This window comes from Macrosteles quadrilineatus, unplaced genomic scaffold, assembly GCF_028750875.1.
Source record: "Macrosteles quadrilineatus isolate MER2022 unplaced genomic scaffold, UCM_ALF_1.0 Scaffold_5__1_contigs__length_97177068, whole genome shotgun sequence".
Classification (NCBI taxonomy): Eukaryota; Metazoa; Arthropoda; class Insecta; order Hemiptera; family Cicadellidae; genus Macrosteles; species Macrosteles quadrilineatus.
The window spans coordinates 13,747,150-13,764,602 of NW_026542598.1; the positions used below are offsets into that span (position 1 = coordinate 13,747,150).

General features: G+C 35.2%; 1 protein-coding gene across 2 annotated transcripts in view; it reads left to right on the forward strand.

The window, feature by feature from the left end:
• The window catches only part of LOC128994721 (uncharacterized), a 29,412-nt gene that overhangs the window by 4,110 nt on the left and 7,849 nt on the right, over positions 1–17,453 (forward strand). For both annotated transcript variants that reach the window (XM_054419459.1, XM_054419458.1), the window contains exons 3-10: positions 563–704; positions 3,039–3,273; positions 3,695–3,938; positions 4,420–4,558; positions 6,588–6,733; positions 8,441–9,210; positions 11,009–11,143; positions 11,512–11,609. In XM_054419459.1, the coding sequence (XP_054275434.1) occupies positions 563–704; positions 3,039–3,273; positions 3,695–3,938; positions 4,420–4,558; positions 6,588–6,733; positions 8,441–9,210; positions 11,009–11,143; positions 11,512–11,609 (1,909 nt within the window). The remainder of the gene's footprint in view (positions 1–562; positions 705–3,038; positions 3,274–3,694; positions 3,939–4,419; positions 4,559–6,587; positions 6,734–8,440; positions 9,211–11,008; positions 11,144–11,511; positions 11,610–17,453) is intronic.

Sequence of the window (17,453 nt, forward strand, 5' to 3'; positions counted from 1 at the left end):
AGTTTTACCACCAGTTGTTAATTATACCGTAATAAACAAGCATGCAAATTTTCATTGTGATAAGTCAAGTATTCTAAGAGTCTAAGGTACCTAAAGTTTGTCAATTTAACATGCGTGGTATAGGGACGTTGGACTCCCCTCAGAAACTAAATGCACTATCCGGGACAGAACTTTCATTCATTACGTTGCTTCTTTAACTTCACACACTTCACAATAACTTTCAATAGGGTTTAAGCAAGTGTCAACAAAAACTGTATTAATGACTATACTTGCTTGCGGGATTAATTGTAGCGCACATTTTCAACTTGAACAATCAAAGTGCAGCACAGTGAAACATCTGTTGTGACGACTGGACAGTTACTGATGAAGGGAACACGTTTGTAGGCCTACTCAAAAGTGTGTAATCAGCACACACCTAGCTGGGTCAGATGGAGACATACCTTACTTTCTCAACAGCATTTAAATGCCTTAACTTTAGTGTCTTCCGAATCACAAAGCAAATGTAAGAAAAATTGTAGTACAAAAAAATAGCTTTTATAACATGTTATAAAATGTTTTCCAGTCATGTTTTGGTTGGAAGTTCTCGCTGTGGGCAGTTTGTAATCTCCTACACCTACACTTTGGACATGTCACGGCCCTCGGCAATGCAGTATAGGTATCGACTGCATTGGTGGGCATTCACAGGAACCCCTCCAGCATGCAAGGTGATGTACTCAAAAGTCTTTAAGTTGTGTTTTTACACATAAGTTGAGAAGCTAATGATACCACCCTAAAAGGCGGCCATAATAGTAGGGGTCTGCGGTGCACCGAAAAAGTCGGAATGGTATGGTTCTGACTTAATTATCGTCATCGGTTCAGTACAGCATTTTATGCGGTACAGCCTAGGTATTATAATATAAAATTGCTTTCAATTGACTATCTTAGTCAACGGTAGTTGGTCCGAGTACATAAACGCCTTATCAGATTTGTAGGAGTCTGCGTTGCACCGAAAAAGTCGGAATGGTATGGTTCTGACTTAATAACCGTCATCGGTTCGATACAGCATTTTATGTGCTAGAGCCTAGGTATTATAATAATAAATTGCTTTCAATTTACTATCTTAGTCAACGGTAGTTGGTTACGAGTACATAAACGCCTTATCAGATTTGTAGGAGTCTGCGTTGCACCAAAAAAGTCTGTATGGTACGGTTCTGACTTAATTACTGTCATCGGTTTGGTACAGCATTTTACGAGCCTAGGTATTATTAGTAGTTGGTTCCAAGCACATAAAAGGCTTATCAGATGTTTGTTTAAGTTACAATCTTCATAATTTATTACTAAGGTGATGATGCAATAAAAAACTCATTAGCAGTCCCAAATCCATTAATTTATTCTATCACACAATAATTGTTCTACTCTAGTACTTCCAAGAACTGTTGAGTTTTATCACTTTTATATTACTTTATGACTTTCCCCAATTATATTTTATAAAAATAATAGTTTTATGATGACTGTAAAATGTTATCTCCAACTCAGTCAATATTTTCATTTTCACCACTGGCCATTGCCTACTGCCATAAAACTGTTTATGGCTTCATATTAAACTTGTAACTAATTCTACATTCTTATTTTGTAAGTTAAAATATTTACTATGGATATTTTATCTTTCTATTGGGGAATCCACAAGCTGCGTTGTTGTTTGCCTATTTTTTTTTCTTTTAGCAAGCCTACTCAGTCTCAAATTATGTCATTGCATGTTCTGTACCTTGTCTTATATTGTTGGACATGGCTGTTAAGGTTTAAATGTTTTTGTTTCCTACGAGCTGTTGGCCCGTCCTACTTACGGGAATCGAGTAGTCCATTAAAACTGTATATAGTGTGTCTATTACTAATTCAGGCATAGTTTAAGCAGTTCAAAATTGATAGTAAAGAAAAAGCTTCCAAGATGAGTTAAAACATGTGACCATTGTTATTCCCCCAACTTTTCCTCAAAAAGTCAAATAGTAAAATAATTTTCATAAGCTTTCTTTTGAAGATTCGTGAGCTTCGATTTGTATACAGCAATGGTTATAGAATCTAACTTATTTCATATAATCAATGACAAAATCTCAGAGTAAATTAACTAACCTCATAAATCTATAGAATATTTTTAATTCAACCAGTTGTTAGTTATAACAAATTATATTTCACTAAAACAAACTAAATATTTTAAAGACTGCTCAAAAAAATAAATTACAATATCTAGTATTTTACTATGTATATTTAAATAAACTCACATCCTCTTACCGAATAAATGAACGTATCAATGATTACCGGTATAGCATTACACATAGTACAAATAAGTCAATTCTACGTATGTCATTTCATTTTCATCCAAAAGCTGAATTTGTCTCGAAAAACGCGGAATGTTTACAGCTGTTACGTTAAGCAAATTTTATTATACCAAAAGCTAGAGTAGAATGTAAGCGCGTCGGCTGCTAGACTTTTTTAAAATTTAAAACTTAATTTCCAAAAAACTAAAACCTTTAACTAAAATTATGCCTTCGACATTCCCTAGTTCTCAAAATTATCTTTCTTTCAACGAAAAAATAATGAAAATCCGTCAAGTGGTTGATTCAGAATCGTGAAATAAAAAAACCCTAGCACGTTTTAATATTATAGATTTTTTTCTTACGTCTCTTAGACCTGTTACAATTGAAAAATAAGTTAGGCCTACTAACATTTTAAAATCCTTTTTATTAATTTTGTTAGTGTGTGGATTCTCGATTTTACAAATTATAGGCCTATATTTGCGTTTTGTACCTTAAAATTTAGTATTACATTACATTAATTTGCCAATATGTCCAATACAAGTTATACTGTAAAGTCAGATGTCTAGTAAAAGGTTCAGTTTCTTTGTGATAATTTATTGTCATATCTTAGTTGTTTTTAGATTTTACTCAATCAAGCCATATTTCCAATTTTTTTGTTCTCATATTACAATATCCCTCCCTAAAAACAACATATTTCCTAGTCTAACTTTTTATTTAGCATGTCCTCTCATGTACATATTTTCCCAGGTGGCGGAGGTGCAGTTGTTTGACTGTCATGAACTGACACACACGTTGCACGTCGGAATCGCTCAGTGGCCGAATGTCAGTGACCGTCTAATTGTCTACGGTTATAGTGATGGGGTGGACGAAATCTATGTGGATACGTCTGATAACCACAAGTATTTCTTCACAGTCACCACGTTACCTTCTCTACACAACTGTAAGGACTGCAAGGCGGTGGCTGAGTCTTTCGATGAAGAAGGTAGGATAGGCCTTAACACATCGCCCAGTCGGTTACTGAATCTTCGTTAGCTGTGAATGAATCTAAGTAGGCTGCCAAGTACAAATTTGGTAATTAGCAGTCTCCAGTGATACAGAATCAATTGATGTACGTACCAATGGTTTACATCACAGTTGTCAGATTCCATTAAAGGGAAATATTTGTGTCACAGTAAGACAAATTACACAGTTTGTAAGCCTATTATCTAAAAAAGTCTTTTTTACCCTGGAAATTTTTATAGCACTTTTTTTTGGGGGGGGGCACAACCTAGCAGTCTTATACTACCAAATACCCCTGACATTAAGGTCATCACATCCTTTTAATAATTGAAAATATTTAAGGCTTCTCAAAAAAAAATCCATCCTAGTCAGATTTTAAGTAAATCCAGTTTTTATATTTTCAGAAATGGCTGCCAGCTGGGACAAGGCTGTGTCGTTCAGTTGCCTTAAACATGGCCTTACCATCCACACAACGCTAGACATGGCACCACCTTATCCACATTTCAACCCCAAGACCTGTCTCAAGGTGGATTACAAGATTGTCATCAACACTGGCAACTTCTTGCATGTGTTGCATTTTGATGGAGATAAAGAAATAAAAACATCTACAGAACCTGATTCTATTGTGCCTGATGAAATTACTCATAGGTAAGCTTTCTTTGTAGGTAGTCTTATTGGTCGAATGATTGGGCCTACCATACATGTTCAGTTCGGCCTCAAGGCTTGGACTGTACAGTCCTGAACTGTAGGAAGAACTGACAGTGTGTGGCGATTCCTTGAGGCGGACCGTCAGCCAGACAGCCGGATGGGAAACACACAAGGCCCGGCTTCAAGGCAGCTTGGCCTTAAGGCAGAACTGTACGTGTATGTGGAATCCCTCAGTCCGAGGCACCAATTCTAGTTGTGAACTTCAGTTCTTCCAGTGTCCTGTCTGTATCAAGTATCGCAATTTGTTGCCGTTAACTTTTTTTGAGGCTTCATGGATTGCCTCATAACAGTGTCTTGCTTGGCAATAACAAATGCAAGCATCTTTCATAACTCCAGGTAAGCTAGTTTGTGAATTTATAAATAGTTCTTCAAAAGTCTTGAGTTCTCCAAACGGCAACACTGTATTGTTGATCTGTTGTAGGACCGGGGAGTTTCTTTCCAACAAAGTTTCTGATTACATCTGTCCATGGCAGAAGTCGTCTAGTGCACCAAACCGCAAGAACCTGTCGAAATCCATCAACAGCACGTGGCTCAACACAATCAGAGATAAGGCTAACAAGGTGATTGCTAAATACCCCCGCCGCAGCAAACCTGCAGACTTAGCGAATTTCCATTTGCCTGATTGGATTTAAACTAAAATGTCTCCTTAAAAATATCACATTTAGCCTATTCCCTGTTTAAACAGAATTACTGTAGTTTAATGAGTACTTAGGTTTGCTGCAACAGGGAGGGTAAAATGTTTTTTTTTATGTAAAATGTTAAAAGGTACTGTGGTTTAGTAAGAAATTAATGTATTTTCCAAATTTGATCAAAATATGTTCATAAACAAGCAAACTACAACAGTTGACTTATTCTCCATAAGAATAACATGAGAATTTTAAAATTACAATTTTTTTGAATTTTCTCCGTAACAATTAGGCGCATAATAAAGCTTCAATATACTAAATTATTTGTTTTTTTAAGCTCTACAAAATGGTTTAAAAAGAAATTGTGAAATTTTGTGTTTTTAGGGTCAAAAAAGGGAAAAACCTATTTTTACCCCATAAAACCCCCCATAAACCCCCGTTCCCATAGTCCGATCATGCTGGTTCGCGAACTCATTCAAGTTTATCCCTTCTTACACCTTCAAACCAAATTTCATCAAAATCGGACAAAAATTACTCAAGTTATCGTGCGGATGGACACATATATATATATATATATATATATATATATATATATATCTATATATAGATATATAAAAATTTGAACGAATGGTGTTTTTGGCCTCTGGGGACATCAAAATGAAAAAGTAAATCGGTCCCCCGGGCTTAGGTCTTACCATGAGACCTACGGTAATAGCTACTTCCCTATAGGGAAATTCGCTAAAACTGTTTTTTGTTCAGCTTTGCTTTTTTTCTACGCTTGCTTTAGAACCTCTTATTCATTTGTTGTCTAAAGTAGAATTTGCTAAACTATATATACATGGATTAATGAGAACATGTAATATTTTCAGAAGAATCATTGCAATTACAGTTGAATAGCTAAATGGTAGTCATACTTGTCATATCTAGTACATCAATTGATTGTGGAACCTCATCATGACAACAAGATAGGCCTAGCTTATTTTTTTATGACAATTATTTTACTTATTTGACTTTCATTCATTGGATTAAATGAAAATGGGTTTTTTATAGAATGGTAGGGTAAGTGTAAGTGAAATGATATTTTTGTATCAATTTTTCTACAGCTCCGACAAAATTGTTGTTATTTGTTTACACAACAACATAAACATCAAATAGTAGTTTATGCAATGATCACGTAAAGATAGTGTTAACGACACGAGTAGAAAATTTTAAACTGTAAAAATTGTCGTTAACACTATTTACACGAGTTGTGTACACTACTTTACCTATGACCAGTTTTTAATTACTAATAATCACTACTCAAAACTTCCAAGAGAGGTTATGTTTTTGTTTATAACCTCTCATTGCCACTGACATTGATGCAACAACTCATTGTACCGATCACTAATTGCACCAATCGTTAACAATTAAATTAGTAAACAGCTGATTTCTCTTTAGTAAGGAAGAGTGGTTTCGGAAGAAGAAAGAAAACAACGGTCGGAAAGAATGAAGAAGTATTGGGCGGACAAGAAGAAGAGATAGAATTTAAAAATAATCTAACCATTATATTGACTTAAGTGGTCCGATGCTGGCCATAAAATAATAATAATAATAAACAGCTGATTAGTTGAAGTTCGAAGCATTACAATTGTACTTCTTCTCTCTCAATCCCTGAACCTCATTGGTCTGTTACCCGTGATTTTGTTAAGTAAAACTATGCTGTTATGTAAGTAAACAACGCTGTAGTGGGAAACTTTTCAATTCCAAGAACTCAACTGAAACGGTTACTTTAAAAAACGGTCACACGTAAACAAAAAAAAAAGCTTTTACAGCTGTTTCCAATATATTACAATAATCAATGCTCACAACACAGTGGTTTGTCTTATTATTTTATGCTTAGGCTTACTTATCAATTAAACCTCATAAATTAAAACTCAGTGCATATTTTTAGAGTTGAATTGTTTTATTTTATGTATTGTTGCAGTTGTATGCTTATGAAGAGCCTTATGATGTGTGCGAGCCCAGATTTAAGTGGTATAAAAAGCGAAGGCTTGCAGACAAAATGTATGAGTTTTGCAGTGACAGTGATGAAGATATGGAAAATAAGTGCCCTCCAGTAAAGACTGCAAGGTAGGCTGACTTCCAAAGTATATTAACAATTTAAATATTGTTTGTAATGAGTCAAGTCAACCCATGTCTTGTTTCATATTTTTTACTGGCAGTGTCCGATTGGCCAAGAAAACATACCTCCTGTTTAAAGCAACACAAGTTGAGTTGTGTCTGGTTGCAGTTATTATTATTATGAAAACTTTTAACGTTTTGAAATTTTAAATTGACGGGCATCATTTGAAAGACGTGGTCTTCAAATCCTAAACAGATCAAATACGCCCTTTTTAGTTATTTTTATAAGTGTTCATGAATACCAATTTGTAATATGCAATAAAACATTTTGTATAAATTTAAATGTTTGAGTTGTTTACATTTTAAAACCATCTGTTCTTTTTTTTGGTAGAAGATCCTAAACGGCTCGGAAAATAAAAACAAATAATTTTTTATATATAGATACTATCCATTCATATAACACTAGATGTAGTAGAAATGTCCATATTGATCAATTTAGGTTAGCTAAAACATGAGAAGCCATCCATGCGTAGGTGTTAGACTTTTTAACCATTTGACTTTAGATGTAAGATGTTTGACTTTTACAAGTTTAAAAAAAGCCATTCATTTTCTGCTAGTCAACAATCCTTCCTATTGTATTAAGGAGTAGGCCCCTATTGTGGAAGTTGTTTTAATCTGTGATAAGTTTACTGTTTTATATTTTTGTAGCTTTATTATTGTAATCCATATTTTAAAATCTGATATTTGTTTTTATTATTTTAATATTTTTCTTCACAAGGGCGTATGCACATATTTATGTTCTTAGACCAATAAATCTCTCGATTGTTGACTCTCTTGACAAATATAAATATTTGATTGAAGAGTATTTTTGGTCTCTGAGGGCATCAAAATGAAAAATTATATTGGTCCCGGGCTTAGGTCTTACCGTGCCACCTACAGTAATAACTACTTCCCTTTTAGGAGATTCACTAAAAAAACTGTAAATTAAGAATTTCCATGTCAATCATCAGTATAGTTCTTTTTGTATGTGTTTCCGTGAACACAATAAATCGAGTAATTTTGGTCAGATGTTTATGAAATTTGGCATGAACGTGTAGGGCAACATAAACTTTAATGAGTTCACAAACCAGCAAGATCGGGTTATAAAGGTGGGGGTTACGGCGTTTTGAAATTTTACAAAATTTATTTTTATCAAATTTTTCTTTTAAAAATATAACAATTTCCAATTTTTTTACAGCCTTCGTTTAGTGCAACAAACCCAAATAGTTTTTGTATATCAAAGCGATGTTTAAGCCTACAATTAATTAAAGGTTACAAAGAAAATTCCCAAAAACTGTACATTTAAAAATCCTATGTTATTCTTACAGAGGAAAAGTAAAGTAGTTTGTTGATAGATAATTTACGAATTATTTATATCAATCATATAGGCCTATTATCTTCATTTCATGCTATAAGCCTGCTATTAACATTTTACAAAAATAATAAAAAACACTTTTTCCCTTCCCTGTAGCAACAAAAAAGATAAACTATTTCTTTTTATTAGTGGTTAAATCTGATCATGTTTAAGTAAATATTTTAGTGAAAATCCAATCAGGGAAATAGAAATTTGGTTAGTCTGCAGGTTCACTGCTGTGGGGGTATTAACGATTAATATCACTTTCTAACTAATGTTCCTTACTTTACTTAGCTCTACTAAGATGATTTTGTTTGTTCCAGACTTGGACAGGCGTCATTTGTGGTTCCAGAGACACCCAAATTTACATTCTACACTCAAAGGCCAGGACCATTTTCAATTAATGAAATTTACAAAGGAGTGATTGAAGAGCACAAGATGAATACTAACCGTGTACCGGTCAGCAGTGTCTGTGATAGCGCCAAGAGCGACAAATGTGATTTTAAGATTCTGAACCAAACCAGTTGCCAAGGACTTAGTGGTGATCTTATGCATCACGATTCAGTTGAACATGAATTTTCAATATGTGATTACCCTAGAAGGTCTTCTAGAGAGAAAGATTTCAATGATCTTAATACGCCATTTCCTTCTTGTGAAGGAACTTCAGCAATGAAAGTACACCACAGTCAGCGAGTGTCTTCTGCTAGTGATCAGTCAAATCACAAACCTCACCTAGAAGTTTCTGTGATCAATCCTAACCTTTCCTCCATCTTGGCTGAATGGGAAGCCGACTCGGTTTCATCCTTGTCTCCGAGATCGGATTCTCTGGGCAAAAACGATGTTATCCAATCTTTTCTAGACCTGATGCCCGGTGTGACTATTTCTCCTCGAACTGCTCAAAACGGTGTGTCAAGTGAAAATGTAAGCCAGATATCAAATGAAAATGCTCCCTCGGTTAGTAAAACGTCTTCCCCTAAGTACTCACCTTTGTTAGTTGTGCTCAGGACAAGAAATTGCATTCAAGAAGAACAGCAAAAGCCCAAGGAGCAAGAAAAGGCAAAAGAGTTAGCCAAAGAAGAGGTTCCCACTAAAGGTTAGGAAAACTTTTATTTTAGTTTAACTAATTATTACTCAAATTTTAGACACACCAGAAACCTGCTAATTTGAATCACGATAATCCAAACCCTGCTTTATCAAATGTCCAATTCGAACCATCTGTACTAAAAAATATTAGGTCTAGTAATTTAAATTAAACCCAATTGACTATGTCTCCTGAAATATGATGTCTCAACTGGGAAAAGATAAATTGTATGTACATTTCGATGACTGGAAAAATTCTTTAAAAAGTACATACATGAAATTTGTTTGGAATGGGAAACTTTGCAAAAATATCCCTTGGCCAAGCATTCTTGAATAGCCCATGCCTACAGTTGGTTTTTTTGACATTATTATGTAGTAAGAAGAAAGTTATCCCAGTAGATAATTTCGGAGGTCACTGCGATCGTGGCAGACTGTGATGCTGTCGGTGTGAGTATGGGAAATGAGCATAGTGTTTCCATGATGTGGGAAATGAGTATCAAGTAGATGTGATTGCAGGAGATGATCACAGTAGTGCCGTGATCACAAGAACAATATACAGTATAGCCATTTGCCTTATAAAAGTAAATTGTTTCAAATTTTTAAACAATTAACCTGCATATCAGGCTAATTTGATCAATGTAAATGTGCTAATCAAATCAGGGTTTGGTTCCAAATTCAGATTAGCTACACTCTGGTGTAGATTGATTCTGTTCAGAAACAGTTACCTTAAAAAAGAAATAAAGTTGTGAAACTATCATCTTCTTTCTTTGGTCCTATGCCTTGTTGTCTGTGCAAGGGGCTTAATTTTTCAATCACTGATCTAAGTGTTAGTTAATTAATACTTACTGCAACAAAGGTATATATTATCTAGCCTACAGCTTTTCCAATTGCTATTAATTTTCAAATTGGTGAAACTAAACATTTTGGATTGTACATACATACATATCCTCTCACGTTCCAGTTATCTCCAGGTCTAGGTGTTTCCTAGGCCTCTCCACAATTCCTCTTCCTCCACATACTTGGATTGTACTTACAGTACACTCCTGATTATCCTAGCCCTCAGGTCGTTTTTGGCCCAAATATATATTTTTTCCCGTAGGAAAACAATAAAAATTAACCATCGTGATGGAAAATGTCCGCCATAAACCTTTGAACAGTAATAATTACTTTATTATAGTATTTTTATACCTAAAGAAACGTAAAAATAGCAGTAGCAGGGTGTCCACCGACCGGGAAAACCGGGAATTATGCGTGAATTTCATATTTTACCGGGAATTTTCAATTTGTCACGATCGCGCATAAAGATGACGTTTCTGTGACCACGGGAGACGATGAAGTTTCCGTGACCACTGGAGACGACGATGATTTTTCCGTGACCCCGGGAGCAGACGATGCCGTTTCCGTGACCGCGGGAGCAGACGATGACGTTTCCGTGACAAAGATTCAAAAAATTTTGGTATCAACATATCACTATTTTTAAGAAGTTAATGATAAATTGCAGGTTTAAGGACAGTTGAAAGTGTCTTATTGCAGGTTTGACTTCATAATAAGGTACTGTAACCCTAACCTCAAAATCTATCTGACCTCCGTGTTTTCCGAGATTCTTGGTAACCTTGGTTAATCGGGTTAATCGGGAGTGTACTGTAATATTTTTTATTAATATTGTCTGTACTTGCTCAATGTAATCGTGATCACCTTCTTCAATCATAGTGACATTATGGTTAATGCTTGCAGTCGCCACAACACCGACATTTGAACCTTTTGCTCACCTTGATTTATTGTTTATTATTACTAACAAGTGAGTTTTGCAGTTACAGTGAAGCCAGCAAGAGAACCAGACATCTCTCTGAGGCAGCGTATGATATCGGAATGTTCAGTGCGATTTGATAGAATATACATTGAACTGGACGATGAGATTATTTCAACTATTTCAACAGATTTTGAAGGTAGTTTTCGTACAAAGTGTTGATTGATTATGTAATTTTATTTTCGCTTTATAAAGTTGTGTTACTTTTTCAACTACAACAATGTTCATTAAATTTAAATCTAAATTCTTATGTGTAGAATGTTGATCTAACCAATACTGTTTAAACAAAAACGAATAATTTAATGTTAAATTTTATTTTCAATCTTGTTTATATTTTTTTATTACAATAGCTTTACTTTGGTTTTGGTAATACCTGTAGTTTTATATAGGTTTATCATGTGATAGCAAAAGAATTTAGTGTTTCATTAAAACTATATATTTTCAAATTTATGATTGTCATATCTAAATTAGTACGTTATTAAATCTAATGATTGAGTTTGATTTCAGATGACGACACAGCCTTCCATGATGCGCTACCTCTGTCTGTCCACGGCTCTGCCTACGCTCAACTGCAGATGGTGTCTAGACAGAAGGCGGAAAGACTGGTAAGGAAATAAATAGATTTATCCATAGATTAATATTTCGTTAAGCCTATTGTTCAGTATATGTAATTAAAAATAAAAATAATCTCTTAAATATACTTCCTGAAGTATATTTAATGAAATTATCATTAAATATCAGTGTTGCTTTTATTGTGTATCTACTTGTTCCCTTAATTTTAACTTTATCTTTTACTTAAATTAACTTCCTAGTAAATCAGCCACTTGGCTCTTTTTAAATATAACTTAAATAAGCTATGTCATTAAAATGTCTGTTGGGAAAATATTGGGATAGCTCAGCTAGCTTTAATATAATAAACAAATTGGTTGTATTGTTGTAAACCCTATTTGGAGCAATATCAAGGTTTTACAGCAGAACTCTTAATGATCCGAGTCAATCAGAAAATAAAAAAATTCAGATAATTTGATTTGAACTCCAAGTTTTACAGTACTACCGTGATCACAGAATGTGTCTTTGAAGATTTTTGCGATTGAAAAGTTATCGCTTTCAACACAATTGCAGAGGACGTTACAGTATTGATTTTATACAATACAATATTCTTTATTGTTAATTCGTCAAGAATTACAATAGTGTCAATACAATAGTGAATTGTACATGTTAATTTTCATAAAATTCCTTTATTGAGTAGAAGGGTCTTGCGATTAGCCACTTCTTCAACTCCTGGTGTAGCTTGTTGCCAGTCAGGTCTCTCAGGTAGTCAGGTAGATGGTTCCTCAGCTTGCAGCCGGTGTAGGAAGGTTTTTTCTCCCAAAGAGTTGTTCGGTGAACTGGTAGTGCAAATTTGGAGCCATGACGGGTGTTGTAGTGGTGCAGGTCTTGGTTTCTTGGGGGGTTTATTTCATTCACATACTTTATAGATTCAAGTATGTAGAGAGACACCACTGTGAGGATTCCTAGGTTTGCGAATGCTAGTCTGCAAGTCTGTGGTGGGACAAGGTTGGCGAGGGCTCTTATGGCTTTCTTTTGAAGGACAAGAATTCGATTCATATTTTTTGTTGAAGTTCCTCCCCACACTGTCAAGCCATATCTAAGATGCGGCTCTACCAGTGCGAAGTAAGCTGTTTTGGCCACGGAGAGTCCGCCTATGTAGTTTATTCTTCTGACGACATATATTCCAGTACTGATTTTTTTGCTTAAGTGGTTGATGTGCTCTTTCCATGTTAGTTTGTTATCAAGGATAACACCGAGAAATTTTGTGTGGTTTTCTATTGTTACATCCTCTAATTGAGGGACTATGTCTTTTTTCTTACTGAAATTCAGAGTTGTAGTTTTTGTGGGGTTTATTGCTAAGTCATTGTTCTTTGAGTAGAGGATAGCTTTATTTAGGATCGATTTTGAATTAAGGTAAAGGTTTTGGGCTGTGTTGTCCTTGATCAAAATGGTTGTGTCATCTGCATACATGATTGCAACAGCATTTTCACTCTCAATTTGTTTGGGGAAGTCATTAGTCAATAAGATGAATAGAATCGGGCCTAGTACAGAGCCTTGTGGAACTCCTCTCGTCTGCTTGCTTTTTGAAGATTTGAAACTTTCTGTGACTTCATTTGATGAGTTTTTCAGTTCCACAACTTGTGAACGTCCTGTTAGGTAGCTTTTGAACCATTCTAGCGCAGAGTTTCTTATACCGAGTCTTTCGAGTTTCTTGCAGATCAGGTCGTGGCCCAGGCAGTCAAAAGCTTTACTGTAATCAAGGAAGATGGCGGAAATGTATTGTTCCTTTTCTATCTGGTCTAGGACGTACTCAATTAGTGCTGTTATAGCTGAGGATGTAGATTTATTCTTCCGAAAGCCATGTTGGCTGTCAGTTAAGAGTTTGTTATGATTAAGATGTGCCATTAATCTAGCCAGAGCAATTTTTTTAGCGAATTTCCCTATAGGGAAGTAGCTATTACCGTAGGTGGCACGGTAAGATCTAGACCCGGGACCGATTTACTTTTTCATTTTGATGTCCCCAGAGGCCAAAAACACTATTCGTTCAAATTTTTATATATGTATATATATATATATAGACATATATTTATATATGTTATCCGTTGTTAGTTATGTTGTGTTGTATAGTTATCCGTGAACGCGATAACTTGAGTAATTTTTGTCCGATTTTGATGAAATTTGGTTTAAAGGTGTAAAGCGGGATAAACTTGAATGAGTTCGCGAACCAGCACGATCAGACCATGGGAACGGGGCTTTACGGGGGGTTTTATGGGGTAAAAATTGGTTTTTCTCACTTTTGACCCTCAAAACACAAAATTTCCCAATTTCTCTTTAGACCTTTTTAAAGAGCTTAAAAAAACAAATAATTTAGTATATAAAAGTATTTTTGTTCGATTATTAGTAACGGAGAAAATTCAAAAAATTGTAAATTTAAAATTCCCATGTTATTCTTATGGAGAATATTGTCAAATGTTGTAGTTTGCTTGTTTATGAACATATTTTGATCAAACTTGGCAAATTTATTTATTTTGTACTAAGCTATCAATATTTTACTCAAAAACACACTTTATTAGTTTCCTTGTAGCAGCAAACCTAGGTACTTGTTAAACCTAATGTTATTAAAATATATTTAACTGAAAATCAATTCAGACAAATGGAAATTCGCTTAGTCGGCAGGTTTGCTGCGGCGGGGGTATTTTCTATGATTTTAGAGAAACTGGAGATGAGAGAGATGGGCCTGTAGTTTTGAGCATTTTCAGTTGGTCCTTTTTTATGTTTGGGGTATATTTTACTGACTTTTATGGCGGATGGGAATTTGCCTTCTTTAAATGATTTATTTATAAGATAAACCAGAGGAGAGATGAGTTCTTGAGAGCAGTGCTTTATCATCTTAGAGGAAAACTCATCTATTCCACTTGATGTTTTGGCTTTTTATTATCGTTTTAACTTCTTTATAGGATGTTGAAGTTAGGGTAAGGTGTATTGGGCAGACTGGTTCCTCCCCATTCAGCACTGTTTCAGGGTCTATGACGATTGCTCTGTTTTGGTCAAGGGTATTTTCTGCTATATTTGAGAAGAATGTGTTGAAGTGTTCGGCCATTTCTTTTGTGTCGTTTGTGAGTTTGCCATTTATTTCTAATTCTGTAAGGGTTTTCTCTTCACATTTTCCTTTTCTTTCCTTGTTTATAACTTGCCATAGTGCTTTTGGTTTGTTGTCAGCTTGTTCTATGAAGCTAGCTGTTGAGGACATTTTTAGGTTTCTTAGTTTCATGTCGTATATCCTTTTTCTATTAATCATTTCTAATTTGTCTTCATTTCTGTTTGTTAACTCAAATTTTTGCAGAGCTTTCAAAAAGTTCTCTTTAAGGTATTTTGCTTCAGGATCGTAGTACTTCATATGTTTTTTGTTTGTACTAATTTTAGTTTTCTTTAATGGGCATGTATAATCCAGTGCTGTTTGAAGAATATTATGAAATTTGTTGTAGGAGGTTTCAAGATTCGGTGAAGAGTAAACATGTTCCCAATTTTGTAGATGGAGGTGAGCCTTTAGATTGTTTAGGTTTGTGTTGTTTAGGCTTCTTTTCATTACAAATCTTTGGGAAGTGTCTTCTTGGTGTGTTTTCAGCAGGCATAGCTGCGCAGTGTGGTCAGATAGACCAGTATGCACAACTTGTCCAGTAATATACGCATATGGTATGTTTGAGCATATACAGTCTATTGAAGTGGCTGTGTCATGGGTTATTCTGGTGGCCTCTAGAGGAAATCTCCAGATGTTTTGTGTGGTTAACTCTTCTTCCAGCATGGTGTTTTTGGAATCTTGGGTGAGCCTGTCGATATTTATGTCACCGATGAGTATGAGGTTTTTCTTGTGTACTTCTTGTAGTTCTAGCGTGTCTGATAGGAGGTCAAGGGCAATTCTTGCATTTTCGATTGGTGGTCTATAGATTCCCAGAATGTAGATATCCTTTTTCTTTGTTGTCTGCATGCGAATCATTGCTGCTTCGAAAATTAACTCCCGGCATGTGTTTGATATGTTAATAGCTGATACTGTATCAGCAAGGGATTCCTTGGAATATATTGCAACACCTCCAAGTTTATGTTCTTCTCTACTAAAGTGGGTAATTAAAGAGTAGCCGGGAATTTTTGTAGCTTCTAGCTCTGTTTTTTTCAGTCCGTGTTCAGTCAAGACTAAAATGCTTGGTTTTGTGTCATTGAGAATATGGTGTAGTCTGTTCGTCTTTGTAGCAAGTCCTCTAATATTTTGGTGCATTATTGCTACACAAGAATTATTTGGAGATTTGCAGATTTTTCTTTTGCTTTTTTCAGGCTGTTTGTTTCTAAAAAAGGGGTTATAGTATGGGGCACTGTAGAGTGATTGGATTGTTGACTTGAATTGGGTTCCTGCAGCTGCTCATGTTTCTGTTCTCCTTGAGAAGAGAGGCAGTCCATCTCGGTCATGTTTAGTCGCTTGGTGTGTGACAGAATATTCTTTTTATATAGGTCTATATTTTTCCAAAAGAAGTCTTCAATGGTCTCTCCCGGCTTCAGAAGCTTGGCGGTGATCGGGGGTTTCCCTGTGTTCTTTGGTTTAGTTGATTTGTTTGGGGGAGATATAGTGAACTTGAAAGTAGAGCAAACTCCTTTTGGGATTTTGATGGCCTTGGGTTCTTTAATATTTTGATTTTGTGTTTGTTGTGGTTGACTTTGGTGTTCTGGTGCTTCTTTCCTCAACTTGCTTTTTGCTATTTGCAAGGAAACACTGAAATGGGTTTTCTTAGTAGTTGCCAATTTGTTTTTATTATATGAAACTCGCCTTGGTGTGTTAATTGGCTTGCAAGGAGTCTCCTTTTTCTCAGTCATTAGGTGCTGGGAATCTTCTACTGTTATTTTATTTTCTAATTTCTTCATTTTTGACTCCATATTATTCAGTTTTTCTTTTAGGGCCTTTAGTTCAAGTAGAATTAGTGTTTCTGTGTTTGATGCTTCTGGCTTTTTGTTGTCTGAAACTGTGGATTTGTTTGTGAGGTCCTTCGCCTCTGTAGTGGTTGTCTGTGTGCTTGTCTCTCTGAATGATTTTGTAGATTCTTCTCCGGTGTTTATTCTGCTGCATGTATTTTTTTGCCTAAGGCATTTAATTTCATTCTCCATGTCCTTTATTTTTGTGATGAAGCTATTAAAAGTTTTCTTCCCTGTCTTTGTCATAATCTTCAAATGTTTTTGTGAGAGTGTTTCTTAGGCTTACTTCCTTTTCCAATTGGTGTTCTAGTTCAGTTATTGTTTCGATTAGGTTGTTGTTTCTAATTAGAATAGTATTTTTCTCGTCTTCTAGTTGTTCAATTTGAGCGTGGTAGTTCATGATGTCGATGGTTTGTATGTTTGTTAGTTTCTGGGCCAGACTCGAATTTTGTTGAGTCAGGTTGAGTACTTCTTCTCTTAGTTTGCTATTTTGTGCTAGAAGTGCATTTCCAACTTCTGCTGCAAGTGTTAGAGAAGTTTCTAAATCGGGATCTTCTGAGTTTTCTAGTTCTAGAATTTTGTTTTCTACCTCGCCCATTTTGTTACCCTGACTTTCAGAGGATATTTGATTTGGGGGTGTGGGAGTTTGGTCTTCTTTTAGTTGTAACGCTGGCTTTCCAGAGGTGAGGGAAAAATCACTACAATTGTTACACCTCCATAGGGAAATGTCTTCTTTAGAAAGGTTTTTTAATTGTTTTTCTGTGATATTGACACACCCACCATGAAACCAGGAGTTGCAGGGACCAGTACATTTTATACTGGAATATTTTACACCGATGTTGCATTCACCACACGGATATTTTGAAACTTTTGTTTTGTTCTTCGACATAGTTCAGGTGTAAAATTGTATCAGTTTTGAAAAGTTTGGCTGGTTCTTTATG